General features: G+C 35.7%; 1 protein-coding gene, 1 long non-coding RNA gene and 1 other non-coding gene across 3 annotated transcripts; 1 reads left to right on the top strand and 2 right to left on the bottom strand.

Annotated features, from left to right (window-relative positions):
* Positions 1-5,682: 5,682 nt before the first annotated feature.
* On the bottom strand, positions 5,683-6,226 carry LOC138889084 (uncharacterized). Its single transcript, XR_011406647.1, has 3 exons — positions 6,150-6,226; positions 6,011-6,064; positions 5,683-5,942 (listed from the first exon to the last, which is right to left on the bottom strand). It is a non-coding gene; the product is annotated as an uncharacterized lncRNA (long non-coding RNA).
* A 4,374-nt stretch (positions 6,227-10,600) lies between these two features.
* Positions 10,601-12,399, top strand: LOC104247354 (uncharacterized). Its single transcript, XR_011406648.1, has 2 exons — positions 10,601-10,976; positions 11,689-12,399. It is a non-coding gene; the product is annotated as an uncharacterized protein (transcript).
* Positions 12,400-16,193: 3,794 nt separating this feature from the next.
* LOC104247356 (S-adenosyl-L-methionine-dependent tRNA 4-demethylwyosine synthase) lies at positions 16,194-20,007 on the bottom strand. The gene is made up of 8 exons (XM_009803348.2): positions 19,022-20,007; positions 18,807-18,922; positions 18,076-18,251; positions 17,683-17,873; positions 17,495-17,581; positions 16,979-17,136; positions 16,652-16,862; positions 16,194-16,547 (listed from the first exon to the last, which is right to left on the bottom strand). Exons 1-8 carry the CDS (start codon positions 19,907-19,909, stop codon positions 16,392-16,394), a joined length of 1,983 nt encoding a protein of 660 aa, XP_009801650.1. The 5' UTR covers positions 19,910-20,007; the 3' UTR covers positions 16,194-16,391.
* Between the last annotated feature and the right edge of the window lie 1,187 nt (positions 20,008-21,194).

Genomic DNA, 21,194 nt, shown 5'->3' on the forward strand with positions numbered 1-21,194 from the left:
TAATTTTATCACGGGGATATAAAAAGTTTTTTGTGGAGAGTGATTTTGAATGGAATACGTGATACTGAAGGGCCCATCTTTTTGACACTTGTGGCTCATCTACTCAATTATTATTCTTCTACTATAGTACCTTTTTGTTTTTTGCATTTCTTGATTTTCTAATTATTTTATTGTTTATTCTTCCCATTTCCAAGGCTGAAAAATTCATTGGTCATGCACTGACTACCCCATCACTTAAATCTGGGGGCCAATGCGCTTTCATTTTATCCTAACGTCAAATAATTGTTTTCTTTAATTACAAGATATTACATATTTAATAATATATTTAATCATGATATCGTATAAATGTGTTTACAAAAATAAATCGAAGATAATTCGTTAATATTTTAAAACTTTAAATTTACAAATTCATAAAATACAATTGTTACGGAACTGATAAAACTACACTAACATAGATATAGTGCTAATAGTTTTTTGCTGCCTTGAACATGTTAAACTAGTTCGTTTAAATAAAAAAAATTATTTTCCGTGAATACTTTTGGACCAAAAACTCAAACATGAATTTACAAACTCTAAACAAACACTAATAAATTTGTAATCATGATTCATGCCTTTTGTTTCCTCTAATTATTCTCTATTGCTTTTGCTTTATTCTCCCACTTGCTAATGGCACTATTTTAAATTAAGAAAATTCTTTTTGGCCCATTGAAAATTCACGTGTATAAACTAAAATAGGCTCATCTCTCGACTCTCGAGGCTCAACTTGGCACTAAATGCTACGTCCACATAAATGAACGGGGGCGGAGCTACTTGTGGAAAAAGGTTAGAGTCGAGCCCCTTTGTCCGAAAATTACACTATATATAGGTTAATTTCTTTATATATTGAATCTCTTTTAACTTTTTCATATATATTTTTTAATTATTTTTTGAATTTTTTCAGTGAAAATTCTATTTCTGTCACGATAAATGAAGCAAGCAAGAAATACGCACACCGAGTGAATTATTGGTTTGGTTAGTAGAGAATTAAGCCGTATTTCCATTTCTAATTACTATTGTATATCTTTTTCTTATTTTCTCTTTGGCTTTTTTACACTTTCCATTAGATTAAAAATCCACTTATTCATCATTTATTTCTTCAGCTCTAACATTAGTCACGTGAAAAACACAACATTTTCATTAATTTTATTTGCTAATTTGCTTAAAGATAATACATACAATAAGGATAAAAAGAGTGCGGAACCAAAGTATGGTTTATTTTTAGTAAAAATACTCAAATAAGTGTAAAAAAAAAAAAGTTACCAAAGTATATATAACGTCACTAATAATGGCGCTATACAGTAACGTTAACTGTACCGTTACTGTATAACGTCACTATTAGTGACAAACTTACATAGCGCCATTAATAGTGGCGCTATATGCCTTATACCTGACCCCACCAATAATGTCTGGGTTCAATAATTTAAATGCGTATAAAGCCACTTTTTGTGGCGCTATATACAAAAAAAAAATAACCCGGCTAGCCATTTTCTATATAAACATCGTAGAATCGCCCCAACTTCATTCAAAATTTTTTTTAACTCTTGTTGGTTTCTATTGTTGTTAAATTCTCCAGCATTTTTTCATTATGTCTGAAGAACGTAGAATAAGAGTATCATTATATTGGGGGGTGAGGTTGTGATGGAGAATAACTCTGTGGGCTACAGTTTACCTGCTAAGTGTAATGTTAAATTGCCACTTTCAATGGAGTACGAAACATTGATATCGTTGTTATGCAAAAAAATGAGTGTGAGAAAACGTTCAGTGATACTCAAAGTAACCGGAAGATATCCGTATTCCGTTACGCCGCAAGGGGTTGCTTTTTACTCAGAGTTTAACATCGACGATGATGACACTTTGAGTGATTTCTTGAGGACTCCGGACGAATGCCGGGAATTTCTTGTAATCACAATGTTGGAGATGTACGTGAAGGTCGAAGACGTTCCAAAAAATGAGGTTGTGCGTAGTAGAGATAACCCCCAGTCATCGGGTGGTTATTCTGGATCAGTTTTTGCCGGACATGTTCCAGATGAAAGAATTTTTCTTGATTTAAATTTATCACCGTCGGCGAATGAGCAGCGAGAAAATAATTTATACCCTGCTTTCCATAATTCACAAGAAGAGTGGTAAACTTCAATTTTCATTTGTGTTAATTATGTATATTTTTGCGTATTGAATTAATTTTAACGCTCATTTATTTAATAGGGGGTACCGGCCGGATATGAATTTTACAAGTGGCCCATCCGGTAGTCATCACCTAACTGAAAACGTCCATCATGGAATGTCATCACATTACAACTTGTAAGTGAAAAGCTACAGCCATATATAAAGCATTTATTAATTTAGCAGCTTATATTTTTGTTGAAATGTGCAGTGAAAACGAGCAAGTTGAACTACCCGTACTCACTCAATTGCCCGAAAACGACGTATTACATCAGGATCTGGCAGATGAACAGAGTGAGGAAGAGAACAGCGATTACGATAACAATGCCGATGAATCGGGAGACGAGACACCATTTGCTCGTGAGGATGGTGATGAAGAGGACGAGGAGGAAGGACCGGATTTGAAGAGAGCCCCCATAGACGAAAAGTGAACGAGTCTGAAGTGCCGTTTCATTCAAGGGAGATTCCTTATATTGATAACTTGCCAGCCGTGCCGGATGTGGAAGCTTTCACAAGGGATTTTGATGAAATCCGGACAGTAATGTGGGATGAGTCTAGACCAACGGTGCTTGCAAAAGGGATGCTTTTTCCTGATAAAGCACGCGTAAGCAGGGCTTGTAAAATGCACAATGTTAAAGAGTGTCATGAGATGCAGGTATCGGAGTCAAGTCCGACGGTATACAAGGCTATTTGCCGCAGGTGGTTTTGGCCATGTAATTGGATGTTGCGTGCGTCGAAGAAGAAAACAGGTATGTGGAAAGTGGGTAAATACATTCCCACCCACACATGCGAAATGGACACTTTCAACGGGAATCACTTCAACTTGGATATTGACTTGATATCTCTTGTACTTATTCCGCACATCGAAGCGTCCATAAGGTATAAAATCAAAGAGTGCATTACAGCAGTCTACCAGGAATATGGCCACACAATTACTAAAAGAAAGGCATATCTTGGGCGCAAAAGAGCGTTTGAAATAGTCTATGGTAACTGGGATAAGTCATTTGCAGATCTGCCTAGCTACATGGCTGCACTGCAGCACTTTAACCCCGGAACAGTTATTGAATGGAAGCTTGAGCGGAGTCCGGGTAAACCAGAATATATATTCAATTACGTGTTTTGGGCGTTTAAGCCAGCAATTGATGGTTTTCCGTATTGCCGGCCCGTAATATCCATAGACGGAACTCATGTCTATGGAAAGTACGATATCAAGCTATTGATAGCCGTGGCTGTGGATGCAAATGGACAGATATTTCCTCTAGCCTTTGCTATTTGTGCAAATGAAAGCACAGAGACGTGGACAATGTTTTTGAACCACTTGAAAGAGCACGTTGTCAAACATCGTTCAGGTATTTGTCTAATATCTGATCGGCACGGGGGTATATTAAGTTCTGTGGAGAACCTTCCTGCCTGGCAAGAACCTTATGCATACCACCGTTACTGTGTGAGGCACTTTAAGGCCAATTTCAAGAAGGCACATCCCAAAAAGGATCTACATGATTTGATGTGGATGGCAGCAACAGACCACCAACAACATAAATTCTGGAGGCATATGGATTCTATCAGGCAAGAAGACGATGTAGCATATTGTTGGTTAATGCGACATGATCCTGAAAAGTGGACATTGCATGCAGATGGTGGCAGACGCTGGGGAATTCTTACTACAAACGTGTCAGAATCCTTCAACGGGTTATTAAAGTCGGCAAGAGGATTGCCCGTCACAGCCATGGTGCGTATGTCGTTCAAGCAGATGGCGGAGAGGTTTGTACAACGGTCTGCAGCTGCAACGGAATTGATGGAAAGGGGTGTTGAATTTATGCCAGTGCCTATGAAGAGATTAGAGAAATACAGACGGCGAGCACATTGGCATTCCTTTTTGCAATATGATAACGAACGAGGTATTTTTGAAGTTCGCACCGCTATCCATAATAATCGGGGTAATAATGTACATACTGTAAATGAATCCACAAGGTTATGCTCATGTGGGAAATGGTCAATCTACCACATGCCTTGTTCACATGCCATCAAGTGTTTTCAACGTGTTGGTTATGCGGAGACCAACTATATTGATCAACAATATAGTGTTTCCAAATACCTAAACACATATAGTGGTCAGCTGCAACCACTGGGTTCTGAGCATTACTGGCCCCCAGAACCATTTAAATGGTGTGTAACAAGTCCTATTTGCGTAAAAGACAGGTGCAGAAGAGAACGTGTATACGGAACCAAATGGATGTTAGTGATATCGTATATGCACGCAAATGTGGTATATGCTCGCAAACAGGCCACGACCGTAGAAAATGTCCTTTGGGTGGCAACAATAATCAAGCTCAGGGCGGGTGTTCTTCTATTGTACCTAACTACCCATGAGTTCATGTTGTAATAATTAGTTGTTATGTATACGATTTAAGTATTTATGAAATAATATTTTCTTGTTTGTTAATTATGATTTGTACTTTCCCTTTTTACCTATTTAAATAATAATTTAATATAATTATCGGTATATTTATTATGTGTGTTGTCTTGTCGCTATCACGATATTTAATACACAAAATATACATATGGCGCTATGTGTGTCTTGTCTTGTCGAACTGAAAAAGCTGAAAACATCATGATATGGCGCCATTAGATATGTGTGACCGGCTGACATAAAGTCGTCTCGTCAACATCATGATATGGCGCCATTAGATATGGCGCTATATGTGTCTTGTTTAGCCTATAAATAATGGGGTCATTGTAGTTATTTTGTGTGCTAAAAATTTCCCCCAAGAAATATTTCATTAAAAGTAAGTAAGGTTTTTATTATAAGCAAATAGTTCACAAATGGCTCAACCTGGTCGTCCACCAATTTGCTTATGTGGAAAACCATGCATGATGGATTGTGGGTGGGAAGGTGCTAACGTTGGACGCCGCTATTGGTGTTGTATGAACAAGTTGTACAAGCAACCCGACGAACCTACTTGTGAATTTGATGAATGGGCTGAGGAACCATGTTATCAGGAAAGCTACAGGGATAGATTGCAGGAATTTCATAATATGTTGTTATACCAGCATAGAATACAAAAGGAGGCAGATAGAATTATTACAGAAATGAGGGAGAAACTAAAGGAGGTGGAAGATAAAAAATGGAGAGCAGAATGGAATTGTGAAGCACACAAGGAACGCAACGAAAAATATAAACGGGAACTTGCGGAGGTGAAGGCGAGAGTGAAAGAGTTAGAAGAAGAAAAAGAACAAATGGAAGAACGATTTAAGTGGTTGGAGCGAAGAATAAATGACAACTGAGGATGGAGCATTGACGTGTATGTGTTTAGTGTCATTTTCATATGTCATGTATTTTTATTATGTTGGCCTGTTATGTTTGTGTTTGTGTTGTAGTAATGTTTTCCTTGTTTGTTGTACTAAATTTTATTTTAATTTAAGTGGAAGTTAAGTTTAAGTTGTTGTGTTACTATACCAAAAACTATAAAACGAAATGAGAACTAAAAAAAAGTAACTGTCATATTCGACTAAATATTGTTGTTAATGTACAAAAAAATATTATTTACACCAAAAAAACAAAAATATGGAAGACCGAATCAATGTGTCCCGCATCCGGTGTGTCTCAAAGTAGCCGTTGGCCTGAGGCGCATCCCCTGCCGCCCGGGTACGCTATCAGGATCATCATCATCAAGTCGTCTCCTTATGGCCGGATGCGGCACAGGATGACATGTATCGGTGGTGCTGTCAGGTCCAGTAGAAGGCTACATAATAATATCAAACTTAGTATAGAAAACTACATAACAATTCACAAAAATTTATATTGTCTTACCATAATCGTGTCTGGATCCTGAATGTAGTCATCTGTCGCAGCATCGCATGAAGCCTAAAAAAGTAAATTAATAAAGTTAAAACAAAATAAATAAGTTATAGTAAAAACAGTAATAAAATTAATACTAATAAACTCATACCTGCGCATGTGATGAGCTGCCATAACTCAGTCGGTGCCCACTATCAAAATCTCGGATTGGTCGAGACCCATCAGTGGTAGACGGGCCAGGGAAATATCTACCCAACTCCACTCCTTGAAAATCCGAGCCCATGATCAAGAATTGACCCGATGGGGTCACCTGCGACGTACCTGGAGTGTCATAAATGCCAAGGCTGTAAGACGGCATGTCGGTCTCATGCAGGCCACCTCCCATATCAGCAGCAACATCATCAGCAGGAGCCTCAAAGCCCCCTTGCTGGGGACCTCCTCTCCGCCCACGACCGCGTCGTCCAACACCAGCAGGTCATCGTGGAGCAGCAGCAGCTCGTCGGCCACCACCCCGTGGCATACCACGACCTCGCTGGTATGTGGCTGGGTCAACATAATCTGGCTGGTGTGCCAAACGCTGATCCGATCGGCCTCGCTGCAGTGTCTGGGCAGCCACATCCATTAAGCGACGACTATAGTCCTGCATGATCACAGGGTCGTGGACATAACTCTGCATCTGCTGCCCCATACGATATACGGTATGCAATCCAATCGCCTGCACAAAAGTTTTTAATATAAACTACGTATTTGACTAGAAATTACTATTAAAGTAATTGATAATAACAGAAAACATACCAGAGCCTCATGTCTCCCGGCGTATGAGACGTATCGACCATCTACCTGATGAACTGGGTTCCCGATAAAAAGTCGGGAAACAGTGCGGTACCATGCCATATAAACTTCGATAGGAAAGTGTTGCGGAGCTGGGGTCAAGTCCCCTCGGCTGTCCCAAATACCCAACTGCGCTGTCAGTCACTCAATAAATGTGTCGTCCACTCTCATCCTATCATCCCTCTCATAATGTAAAGGATCCCATGCAGGCTGAGTCGGTATAGACTGCGGAAATCCAAACTGATGAAATACTTGCTCTGAGGCATGATGCTCAACAATATCGAGGCACGTGAGAGGGACGGAAGCCCTCCAAATATGGCGACCGTGCGTGCAATACACTGGCAGGGTACCTATCAGCTCTTCGCTGCACGGCGTCCAGATGAACTATCAAATAGTAACACAAACCGTTAGTATGCGCAATACCTAGTTAAAAATTAATTGGTAAGTTTAGTTAGATATTCACCTGTGCATCCTCCAGAAAATCCAACACATCCCTACAGAAGGGGAGATTATGATGGCCATGATACTCTCGTGCAAGTCTACGACGCAATACCCACCTACAAGCTAGAGGGAGATCAGGAATATGTACATTAGCCGGTAGCTGTGGTAGAGGTGGCCGAAGTTGCAGAAATCGCTCCCACACCCAAACCTAAAACAGAAAGTTGACGTAAAGATTAACTCTAACTAGGTAGAATTGGAACTAAACGACAAATTATTTGAATAAGTTGTCACCTGTTGAAGTGGCAGAAAGCCAGAAACGTCTCTCTGTGTGCCCGTGGATGCCCGGCACATCTGCCTGTACAAAAAAGATAGGACAGCATCACCCCAGCTGTAGCTGACTGTATCATCAAAGTCCGTAATATGATGCAGAAAACGAAGGCTCACTAGGTTCCCCGAAGTGTTCGGGAACAAGACCCCCCCCAAATAGAAGGAGCAACAACAGCCTCGTATATTGCTCCACATCCACCTCCGCTAAGTCGTCGGTGATAGTATCGTGGATCTGCACCAAATGATCTCTAATGGGGACCAACTGCATGCGACTACTCCCAATTGCTACATTTGGGTCCTCGGACCTGAAGCCCGTGAGCCTGTGCAGCATATCCATATATGCAGCCCGGTTAAAATATCTCATGTTCCCAGGCAGTAAAACTGGCAAGCCATCGGTGGACAGGACATATAAAATCTCGACGTCCTGGAGTGTGATGGTGGCTTCGCCGATGGACAGATGGAAAGTGTGCGTCTCCGGTCGCCACCGCTCAATCAACGCCGTGATCAAAGCATAGTCGAGCTGTATCCGGCCAATGCTAATGATCCTATATAATCTCATCTCCTCCAGGTGATGGACCACACGGGGATGTAGAACGCGGGGGGGAGTCAAAAAGTCCCACAATAAATCCACTCTCCTGCCCCGAAAAGTCTGCGTAAGCAACTCTCCCCCATATATGCTCGGATCTATGCTGGGGCTGTAGGGGTAGTAGCTCCGACGTTCGAGGGCTGGGATGTATATGTGCATCCATGTCGTCAACTGCAAATTCATATTTTTTAATAATTTTTATTCATATTATTTAATAACTTAATTGTAAAAATTATATATATATATATATATATAACTTAATTGTAAAAATTATATATACCTATATATAATTTTTATAATTATGGGTTTCGTGCTAGATTTTCTGAAGCTCAGTGGTACCAAACTATCATTAATAATTTTATGTTTTTTTAATAATTTTTATTCATATTTATTTAATAACTAAATTGTAAAAATAATATATATATATATATATATATATATATATATTTATAATTATGGGTTTCGTGCTAGATTTTCTGAGGCCCAGTGGTACCAAACTATCATTAATAATTTTATGTTTTTTTAATAATTTTTATTCATATTTTTTAATAACTTAATTGTAAAAATTATATATATATATATATATATATATATATATATATATATATAATTTTTATAATTATGGGTTTCGTGCTAGATTTTCTGAAGCTCAGTGTTACCAAACTATCATTAATAATTTTATGTTTTTTAATAATTTTTATTCATATTTATTTAATAACTAAATTGTAAAAATAATATATATATATATATATATATATATATATATATATATATATATATATATATATGAGTTTCGTGCTAGAATATAAGATAATTAAACAATTACTACACAATACTACGCTACAAGGCTCTACATTTTACTACGCTAAAGGGGTCTACGTTTTACTACGCTAAAAAGGTCTACGTTTTACTACGCTAAAAAAGTATACATTTTACTACGCTAAAAAATAATCTAAACTAAACGGCATAAAAACACATAAATATACATGAGGATATTAACAAACACATTTTTAGACTAATTTACATATTTTTATACAACACTAAAATTAAATCCGGATAAAATTTAACATGCTAGTTTCGGAAAAAATAAACACAAACCGAAATAGAACACATACAAATCAAGTAATATGCATTGTTATAAAAGTTTCAACTTAAAATAAATCGAAATACCTCGATTTAGAATTTTCGAAATGTAGATAGATCGAAATTTTGACTCCGGAAGAGTGAATCCACAATAACACGAAGCTCTACTCGACAGTGGGACCACAAATATTAAATTTTTATGTGACGGGAGACCCAAATTTTTATTTTATTTTTTTAAAATGGGGGCAGAATCGGTGGTGGTGGTGGTGGGGGGGACCAGAAGTTAAAATGAGGGAGATGGAACGAAGAAGAAGAAGATGGGGGATTTGTATTAAGGGGTATAGCGCCACTATTAATGGCGCTATGTCTTCAGGTATAAGGCATATAGCGTCACTATTAATGGCGCTATATAAGTTTGTCAGTATAACGCCACTAATAGTGGCGCTATACAGTAACGGTACAGTTAACGTTACTGTATAGCGCCACTATTAGTGGTGTTATATATACTTTGGTAACTTCTTTTTTTTTACACTTATTTGAGTATTTTTACTAAAAATAAACCATACTTTGGTTCCGCTCTCGGATAAAAATAAACCTATCTTCAAACTTAACCATTTGAGTTAAAAACTTAACCTATATTTATTCACACGGACAAAAAGATTAAAGAAACCAAAACCATAGGCGCCAAAGGCGACAGAAATGGTCAGACTGTGACACTGAGACTCTTGACTCCTACTGATCACTAACAATACCCCACACCTCTCTCTTCAAAATGCCTTGTTTTTTTTAGTTTATTATTGCATTCATAATTGGATTTATACTAATCCAGATTTGCATAGCATAAATCTTATCATGAGATTTAGCGCTCCATACTAAAGAAAATTTCATTCATATAGTTCAAACTCAAGAATTCTTATTAAAAGTAAAAGAATCTTTATCATTTCATTATACTCTTTGATAATATTTTTAAAAACTTCTATTATAAAGTGTAGATACTGGCGATGTAAAAGAATTTTTTAAATATTCAATCGTTTACAAGATACTCCAATTAACTAATAGTAACCACCGGTAAAAAGTAAAATAAGTAACTTGAAAAGTAAAACAGACAATATATTATAACATATTAAATTAAAATACTAATAATGGAAGTTGATTTTCACTATTTAATGTATATAAGTTAGTAAATAAATAAACAATAGCCCACGTCAGCCTCCATTTTAGTCATTGACCAAAGTTCAAACTAACCATGGTTAGTGAAATAGCTCTTTTCCTTATTCCCTCTATTTGTCTCACTTCTTTTTTTCTTCCTTACTCTTTGTTTCCACCTTATTATTTCGTCCTTTCTCTGCTAAACAGCTGGTCCAGCCAATTATAATTCGTACTATTTTGTAGTATTATATAGTATTATAATTTCTTTTCTAATACAATTGTTTTCCATGTTGGCAGTAAGAAGGGGAAAAAAAGAAAGTTGAATGAATAGATAAGCCAAGAAAAAAGAAAAAGGAAAGATTTGCTAGGTAGCTTCTAATATTTCATATATTTATATACTGCATTTGACTCTTGTTTTCTATTTCCACTTAAGTCTCTCTCTCTCTATGGTTTTGTATGAAAAGATAGAAGGTTCTGCTTTTGTGTGGATTGATTCATAGCACCACAAAGAACTACATATGATTTATTTCTTATGATTATTGGCTCTAGCTTCTCAGAAAAGTAAGTTTTTCATTTCCTTACTTTTTATTTAAATTTTTGCTATTGGTATGTTGTGTCTTCATGTTTTTTTTTTTTTTGGGGGGGGGGGGTGGAAGGGGGGGTGCATATATAGCACCAGACACCTTAAAGATTTGATTTTTATTTCTGTGTAGTTTTCAAATTTGGATTTTGTTATCATATATTATAAGGCTTATACAGATATATGCAAAATAGAGCACCAGAAACATTAAAGATTGGATTTTTATTTTTAGGTAATTTTCAAGATTGGATTTAGTTTATCATATATTCTTTTTTAAAGACTGAAATAGCTTAGTGGGTTGTGAAAAGATTGAATTTTTCTCACTTGGTAGTTTACAAGATTAGAAGGGGACACTTAGCGTAGTTGGTAAGTTGGTGCCATGTAACCAATAGGTCACGTGTTCGAACTTGTAGACAGCTTCTTGCAGAAATGCAAGGGTAAGGTTGCGTTATAATAGACTTTTGTGGTCCGACCCTTCCCGACTCGGCGCAAAGAGGGAGCTTAATAAACTGCACTTCACCTTTGTCAGTTTTCAAGATTGGATTTGTTATCATATGTATATAGATATATGCAAAGTAGAGCACCAGAAACATTAAAGATTGGATTTTTATTTCTGGGTAATTTTCAAGATTGGATATTGTTTATCATATAATCTTTTTTAAAGACTGAAATAGCTTAGTGGGTTGTGAAAAGATTGATGGGAAAGAAGAAAATTTTGAAGAAGACAAAGGAGTTATCAGTAGCAATAGCAGAATCATCAGCAATGAGTGGAGACTCTCAACAACAACAGATTACTCCTAGGAAAAGAGGAAGACCAAGGAAAATTATTGTAAAAAATGAAGAAGAGACAACTGGAGAAGTAAAGAAACTCAAACCAAATGAAGGTGAAGAATCAGAAAATAAAGAAGAAGCAGAAAGAGAAAAGAAGGAAGAAGAAGAAGAACAATCTGAAGAAAATTTAGAGCCACAAAAGCAGCAACCTACAAGGAGCAGAGCAAGAAGAAAAAGCAAGCCAAGAAAGAGCTGCTAAAAATCACTTTAAAAAGTCTCCTTTTTCTTTGTAGGTAATTTTTGAAATAAAGGGAAGTATGAGTCTTTCGAAAACCACCTCTCTATCTTCACAAGATAAAAATAACGTCTCCGTACCCTAAATCTCACTTGGCGGAATACCATGGTATGTTGTTGTAAAGGGAAGTATCAAAGATGAACAAGTTTATTCATCTATTGGAATTTGTTCCTTGTGCTGTTAGTTTTTTGGTTTTAGTATGTCCATTTTAAATTTTTAATTGTGAGAAACATTTTGTTAGGAAGGAAATGGTCAGCTTTTACACTCTGGATTGAATTGTGATATTGACTGTAATGACTTTTGTGTAAAGTGTGCTCAATTCAAGAAAGTTGGATAAACACTCTGTATAGACAAAATTTCATGCAGTTTGGCACTTTTGATTAGGATGTGCTCTTCTTTGAAAAGGAATGAGAAAAGAAAAGTAAAAAAAAGGCAAAATAAATTGCATGATCAGGATTATCAAGAGTTTAATTTTTATATATATTTTTACTATACCGTTTATAATACGTTGGAGTAGTAAGCTGAAAACGAGACAAGTAATTTGTTATAGATTTGGCGCAACTTTTTTTACCATCAATATATGTATAGTAAATCATTTTGGTATATAAGTAGCTTGCACTCTAATACTTATTTAACTGATTCTTAATTAAAGAAGACTTTAAATAATTTTTTCGTTTCAATTTCTGTGATTTTTTTTTCTCATTAGTCTTTTTTTGAAAAGAATAACTCTTTTTAAGCATCGAGTCAAACCTACTGGGACTGAGGAGATTAGTGTGTATACAAACTTTTCTTTATTGGTCGCAGCTTTTGCTAAAGAGCAATTTTGAGGGGATTTTGTCAAAAAGATGTATGCTCTTTGTTTTTTATATGATTTTGTGGCTAGGGGATGTCATATTCGTCTGGGCAGACGTGAAGCATTTTCCTTCTCTGAATTCTGCAGTGATAATCTGATCATTTATTGTCTCTGCAATATGAGGCTGTCTCATCTCATGTAGCAATATGATTTTTTACGCAGAATCAGGCTAAATCAAATGTGAAATTTTTCTGCATCCAATTTTTTTAAAAAGTTATTCTAGTCTCCCATGACTAGTAATGTTTAGTCTTATTGTATGTGATATTATAACATTATAATTTATACGTACCAATGAAGTTTACAATGAGTACTAAGGGGTCGTTTGGTATGACGGATACATAAAAATTATTTTGGGATAAAAAATTTAGTACCGCCTTATTCTTTGTACGGTTACTAATTCTGGGATAGATTATTCTAGGGTTAAAAGTAGTACCGGAATAACTTATACCTGCCTGAGGATGGAACAGTAATCCTTAGATAACCTATCCTAGGATAAAGCAGTAAAGTTTACAATCCCAGGATTAATACAACTTACCAAACAATCAATAAGAAATAATACCAGGATAACTAATCCCAATATAACTAACTCAGCATAACTTCTTCAAACCAAATGACCCCTAAATTCTTTTCCTGTCAGTATTGATGAAGGTGCTAACTAGGGGTGTCATTGGTTCGGTTCGGCCGGTTATCTTATAAGATAGGCATCATATCAATTTTTCGGTTATTCTGTTTTGTATAACCAAAATTGGACTTTTCGAAACCGTCTAAATTATCTCAGTTCTCTTTCATATCGGTATGGTTCGGTTAATTTTTGGTACTTTTCTTAAAACATCATGTAAGAGTCGCTAGTAGAAGTTAGAACGCGATAAAATATGAACTTATTTAGGACTTTGGCAAAATTTTCTAGATATTTCTACAAACAACATAAATATGGAACACACGATTTGGAATATATTAATCAAGATTATACTCAAGAATATAGTTTATTATAAGATTAAGTATACAATAAGAAAAATCTAAATCATAGGAGAGAAAAGATATTCGATACCTTAAGGTTTACTACTCAAGATCGCTGGAATACCTTGCTACTCAACATGATAGCTAGAACTGATTTAGTTCCGATAGGAGTAACATAATAGGTTTGAAAGTTGAGACTTTGGGCTTTAATTACTTGTTAGCGTAAAAATTGCACGGGGCGTTCTATTTGATCGCCCCCATTTAACCTATACCTATTTTTTAAAAAAGTTTTAACTTGTACCCACTTTTTAAACAACTTTAGCCCCCTTTCTCCTCTTCCTTCTCCTCCTTCGTTTTTCTTCTTCTTCTTCTTCTTCTTCTTCTTCTTCTTCTTCTTCTTTCTTCTAATGCTGTTGGTGCTGTTATGAAACTTCAGTTCATGGGATGATTGCCATAAATATGTTTACTAGATTATTTAAAAATAAATTATAAATAATTATGTAAGTTAGTAGACAATAATTTGTGAATATTTCCACGTACGTAAGTTAGTAAACAATGATAATTCTGTTCTTTTCACGTTTATTATTTCCAAAATTTATGATTTAGATAATGTTCGCAATCTGATTATTTATCTAGTATGTTAGAAAGCTTTTTCAAAAACTTCAACTTATATAGTGCTGAAGTTTTTACAAATGAACTAAATAACTTCAGAATCTTCTGCTGAAGTTTTTGAAAAAGCTTTATGACAAAACTAATGAATCCAGGACAAAACAACTTCAGCTTTTAATGCTGAAGTTTTTATAAATGAACTAAATAACTTCAGCATCTTCTACTGAAGTTTTTGAAAAAGCTTATCCAGGACAAAAAAAACTTTAGCTTATTTAGTGCTGAAGTTTTTATAAATGAACTAAATAACTTCAGCATCTTCTGCTGAAGTTTTTGAAAAAGCTTAATGACAAAACTAATGAATCCAGGACCAAAAAACTTCAGCTTATTTAGTGCAATTACAAACAAAAACTTCAGCAAATAGAGAACAAAACTTCAGCTTGCAATTACAAACAAAAACTTCAGCAAATAGTGAACAAAATTTTAACTATTATGCTTAAGTTCAGTAATTACAAACAAAAACTTCAGCAAATAGAGAACAAAACTTCAGCTACTATGATTAAGTTCAGCAATTACAAACAAAAACTTCAGCACACTTGCTACTTCAAGCCAGTCTACTAGAATGCTGAAATTTTACGTGATTGTCTTTGCTACTTCAGCCCCGTATGCTGAAGTTACGCGAAAAAGTGGGTACGCTTGCAATTTTTTTTTGCAAAGCGGGGACAAGTTAAAACGTGACCCAAAAATCGGGTATAGATGCAAATGCCCCCTTGTTAGCTTGTAAATGTTTCTATAATCACAAGGCCCAAGAAAAAAATTACTCCATCTGTACCAATAGATGGCACACTTTTCTTATTAGTCCGTTCCAAAAAGAATGACACATTTTTACAATTGAAAATTATTTCGATTTTAAACCCTTCATTTTGTCCGTTTTACCCTTAATGGGAAGTTTTTATTACCACACAAATGTCATAGCCCCCACAAAGTTTTTACCCCTTAAACTTTTAAGATCATAAGTTTCAAAAGTATTTTTTTCCTCTCTTAAACTCCGTGGGCGAGTCAAACTTACTCATCTATATTGAAACAAAGGGAGTAATGTTTTCTTATTTTTAAATTTAATATATAAGATATACTTTTCTTATATAAAATTATTCGGCGGCGGCTCGATATATTTTCGATTTATTTTTATAAAATTAAAAATTTACCCTAATTATTCGTGCGGTTATAATTTTATATAAAAACCTACCATTTTATTTTAGAAAACCTAATAATCGGTTCGGTTTAGTCGCACCTCTAGTGGTAACCAGCCTTGCCTCTGAGTATCAAGTGTTCATAGGAGGATAGATTATGCCTGAAAATTCTGATTTATACTTTCATTCATCTCATATCCTATCTTACTTATTTCTTGTTCAATTGATGTCAATAACCTGTCCCCATTTATATGTTTTAAATGGTTCTTTTTCTATACAATCTTTTTTTTAATGGTAAGCATTTCAATTTCCACAAGACTGGTTAGAATATTTTTGCTTTTGCAATACTAAAACAAGAGAATATATTTCTCAAAAGTTCATTTGATAAAACAAGTTATTTATGTGAATTGGTAATGGTTACTCCTTTATCTAACATTTTATAGGAAATCATCAATAAACACAAAGTTATAACCTTAAAGAGTAATACAGATGTATCCAACCAAAAAAAAAAAAAAAACGAAACCAATAAATGAAAAACCGGAACCATATTTATTTTGGTATGATATTGGTATAACATTTTTAAGACTGAAAAGCCAAAACACCAAACTACCGATGAACACCACTAGTACAAGCTGGCTCTTCAAGGAGAAATGCAAGGAAAGCAAAATCTAACTGTGAAACAAAATTGTAAGCCATCAGAGGTAAAGAAAACTGCTTTGCACTTTCAAGAACCATTTTCTTTACGAGATGATTTGTGGCGTCGCTCTTTTTTATAACGCAATTGCTCTGGATCAAACCCGCCTTCCTCAGCTCCATAGACGGCCCAAGATGGTGTAGGTGCCATGTAATCCTTACTGGTAAAGGGTTTTCCAGACGCGACCTGTAGCACCATAGGTTTAAAAAACATTGATTACGCTAAAGGAAATGGGAATGTTATAGCTATAACCTATGTACTGAAAAGCTTGAACAAGAGAAGTAACCAACCAGGTCATGGAACTTCTCGTAGTCTATCCACGTGTACCACTGACCGTCTATCTTAAACTTATCGACTTTAGCCAGAAGAACACAGCAAGAATGCACGTGCTCACAAGCAACCTCATATCCTCCATTGCTCTTTTTAGCCAAGGCCTCAGAGAATTCCTTCACATCAGAGTGCCAAGGGACATTCTCCATTGTCAACTTTGATGTAGCCGACCTGTGTAAAATCCTCCTCGTTACTTAACTGAATTCGCATGCACTGAGTTCTGAAATCAAATCAACCTAGCAGAATAGGGGGAAAAGAATAAAAGAAAAGTAAGAGGGAGAACTTACGATCCACAGTAAGTGACACCTTTGATTTCAATGAAATCAGGTTTTCCGATGCTGAATAGGTTAAAATATGCATCCACTTCTTCTGCATTCCACCCTTTAACAAGTGTCAATCGATAGACAGTTCTTTGCTCCTTCTCCTTGAGAGCTTTCAAGGAATCCTAACAAAATCAGAATAACAGAAAATCAATATTGAGCCAGTCTGAATTGTAGCATACAAATAAGAAAAAACAGAAAATATGGTGTTTCCTGTGGCAGCAGAATCTTTTTAAGCACCGATGTAAAAGTAAGCATTTTAATCTTTCCACTCACTGGTATATCACAAACTACAGTTTGATACAGGTTGCTACGGTTTACTAGTGTGCAGCTGACAACTATAACTATGTTTTTGGACTCTGCTTTCCCCTTCCTTTTGATAAGGTCTGTTTTCCCCTTCCTTTTCGTCATCCGTTAACTTAATGGATATTCCTTAAATCTCTAGTTTTCATCAAAAAAATATTTCTTATTCATGATACTTACTAGAAAACGCTCCCAGAAGTCTCCAAATAGTGGTCTGTCAATTGCTTTTAAGCTGTCCTTTGTACCAGCATCTACACTGACATACAACTGTACATTTAAAGATGAAGCAAGATTTAGATATGGAAATTGGACATTGACATACTTAAGAGATTGATAAAAAAAAGGAACAATAATACAGCCTCGCAGACCTGTGTGATTGGTTTCAACAACTTAATCTTGTCAGGGAACTGTGCATTAGTTACTAGAAAAGTCGAAATCCGCCTCTTATGCAGCTCATCTACAAGTGAATTTATTTCTGGATACATAATAGGCTCGCCAACCAGTGACAGGGCGCAATGCCTAGGAGAGAGACCCTCAGACAAACGCTCAGCTTTAACACCTGCAAGGGTGGAATATTCTGGTCAACAGCGTAAATTTAAAATACAACTCAACCAAGGTACATTGTCTTGGGTGGATACAGCAAATTCACCTAACAGAGTCATGTTAAAAAATCACCAAAGGATTTCAACCAAACACATTATTTCTCATGTGGCTTTACTCAACTTTCCCACATACAAGTGCATGTGCACAAAAAAACAAACCTGGAACGCCTTTCATCTGTTTTATCATTTTGGTATGCAAATCTATAGCTGTGTCCACAATCTCAAGGGGGTCATCCATCTTCCACGTCCAGCTCTTCCCAACAGGGTTTGTGTGATGTCTCCAACAAAAAACACATTTGTTCGCACATGCTAAACTAGGAGTAGCCTCCATGCACCTATGCAACAGGCAAAAGTGCAAATTCAGCTTTAAAATCAGCATGCAGGATAGGAAGTCGATAGATATTGAGCGTACTATATGGGGCACAACATGTCAGTGCAATTGAAACTGATCATGTTTTGTACTTTTTGTTCTCTTTTGAGGGTTCACTCAGCTACTTGACAGTAGATTTTCTACTGAGGCCCTGTTTGGGACAATTTAAACTGTCATATCATTTACTGGTATATCAATCAACTTACATGCTTTATATGCACAATTCGTTTTCTATTTTTGATAAATTCCATATAACAGACTTGTCTAACAATAATTCTTTTTTTTTTTTTGGGTAAGCACATGCAAACATAATTGCAAAATTTCATTCTCTTATTCACTGCATGCTTCATCAATACTAGAGTAAAGATGATCACATCCACCTGTGACCACAGAGTTGCAACTTGGAGACAATGAGAATATTGTTGAAAGCTAAAATGCAATCCAGTCAACCGATGACCAAAGAACAGTACACAACTCTTAGACAGAATATAGTAAAAATGTATATGCTATAAACAATCACCTGTGACTCTCAATGCCATAAAATGAGTGCTTATAGCAACCTCCACGCCCTCTAAGTTGTGATTTTGTCCATCTACAAAGTTTCACACCACTATGCGAACCAATTATTTTATAGCCCTGCAATTTCATCACAAAATAAACTATATTAACTGTCCATCAAAATAATTAAACTAATTAATTTGATAACGTCAGAAGTTAGTTATTTGACCACGATACCTGTTTCACCAAACTCGCCCTAATAACTGGAGTTACCATTTCTTTCTCTCCATTCACAATATCACCATTCAACTTCCCATTAACTAATTTATCTCCAACTCCTTTCTTTCTCGAAGGCCCTTTACCCGCAATATCCTCAAGATCAACAATTCCTGACTCCTCGTCATTTTCTTCAAACTCATCATCATCTTCCTCATCATCATCATCATCGCCCTCACTCACAACTTCATCTTCACTACCATCACCAACTCCATTCACCATATACCCTCCATTTTCCCCTAAATTACTCAAAACCCCAATAACTCTCTTGCTCCACTCACCAAACACCTCATCCAAATTACCCTCATCCACATCACCCTCACCCACCGCTAAAACCTCAACCCCACCAAGTTTTCTCAATTTCTTTGAAAAATCACGCGCCACGGCATTAAATGTTTCACCATAAGAACCACTCCCAACTCCAAAGATTGCAAATTTACACTTACTAAGCAATAAAGAACCAACCCTAAAATCATCAACACTCTCATTTAACCAATCAATAAAAAACCCAGCATTTGAAGGTGGTTTCCCGTTTTCCCAAGTGGAAGCTATAATTAATACAAAGCTCTCCTTGTGCAAATCCTCAGGCTCGTAATCTTTTGGGTCAACGAGGTCAAAGTCAAATCCATTGAGGTTTAACAAACTGTGCAGATTTTTTGCTAGGGTTTTAGAAGTGCCAGTTTGGGATATGAAGAAGATTTTGCCTTTTGGGGTTTTAGGGTTAGGGTTTAAGGATGTGAGGCGTTTGAAGAGATGACGGCGGGATTTGTAGAAGAAGTAGACTGTGGTGGCGGAGAGGAGCGTGAGGATTGCGAGGCGCGTGGGATAAGAAGACAGGGACGGAGACATGGTGGGTATTTTCTAAAGGGAGCTTTGATCTGTCCGATGTTACATCTCAGTGCATCAATGGCGGCAAATGTTTTTGAGAAAAAAAAAACGCTCTCTTTTGAGCTTCCTTTTTTTTTTTTGGATGAATAAATAAAGTATTTTCTTCTTTAATGATTATCGAAATTAATTACCAAGCAGGAATACAGTTTAATAAACTGAAAAGAATTAAAAAAATTACCGGGTTAGTAATTTAGCTCTATCTATTTTCAAGAGTAACCTATTGATTGACCTAATTAATTTGAATAGTAATCCTAGTCGTCTCTTTTTGTTTTATCATCTGATTAATTGACCTAATTAATTTGAATTCGCGTAATGTAAAATCTATTAACTTTTATTTTCAAATTCGAGATTTTTAGTTAGAAGGGAAGAATCTCATTGCTCCTACATTTTTCTTTCTTCCTATTAACGTGTCCAGGTTCCTCCGCTACTTACTCTTTTCTTAGGAGAATTGAGCTCAATTAAATATTTTATTGACATAATAAATTTGAGATCCCTTTCTCCAACTAATTCTTGAAAAGATAGTATTAAATTTCATTTTAAACAAAACGAATGTAATTTTTTTATTTAACAACTTTACTTGGAAATAATTATTTCAAATTTATCTTCTTCTTTTTTTGTAAGTTGGAAGTTTGTTCAACTTCAAATAATTATTCAAAATCCATAACATGAAAGAAATCAAACTTCTTTTATTTGCTTCTATATTTTCTCTATTTTAACATTATGCTGAATTTAAGTAAATGGGGAATAGCGAAAACTTGGCCAATGACCTCTGAATCCTTAAAAATGACAAAATTTTCTTTAAACCTTTTGATCAATTAGCAATATTTCAAGGAACTTATAAAAATAATCGACGTATGTGACAAAAATCTAAATAACAAAAATATCAAGATATCATTTTCATTTTTTTTTTTTGCAATCAATTATTTATAACATGTTTGTTTTGATGTTTCTCAATATTCGTCAAGCTCATAACGTACAACTGACTCCAAAATTATTGATGATAAAAAAGGAAAATCGGTGCACGAAGTATTTCGCAGAATCTAGGGATAAACCGCACCCCAAGGGGTGTGATTTGGACAGCCATTGGCATCACTGGCCGATTGTTTCAATGAAATAAAGCCACTAAATACCTATACCAAGATCCTTGTGGAGGACTCATGTCATGCAAATTCTCAGTTGGTTAACTAATCATTAACAACAACACAGTGAAATTCCACAAGTGGGATCTGGGGAAGGTAATGTGTAT

The sequence above is a fragment of the Nicotiana sylvestris genome, chromosome 4 (genome assembly GCF_000393655.2).
Source record: "Nicotiana sylvestris chromosome 4, ASM39365v2, whole genome shotgun sequence".
NCBI lineage: Eukaryota > Viridiplantae > Streptophyta > Magnoliopsida > Solanales > Solanaceae > Nicotiana > Nicotiana sylvestris.

Coding starts and splice junctions, on each gene's coding strand:
- LOC104247356 (XM_009803348.2), bottom strand. CDS start 19,909: ATGTCTCCGTCCCTGTCTTCTTATCCCACGCGCCTCGCAATCCTCACG. Junction 18,923..19,021: donor GGGCGAGTTTGGTGAAACAG/GTATCGTGGTCA, acceptor ATGAAATTGCAG/GGCTATAAAATAATTGGTTC. Junction 17,137..17,494: donor ACTTCTGGGAGCGTTTTCTA/GTAAGTATCATG, acceptor TGATTTTGTTAG/GATTCCTTGAAAGCTCTCAA.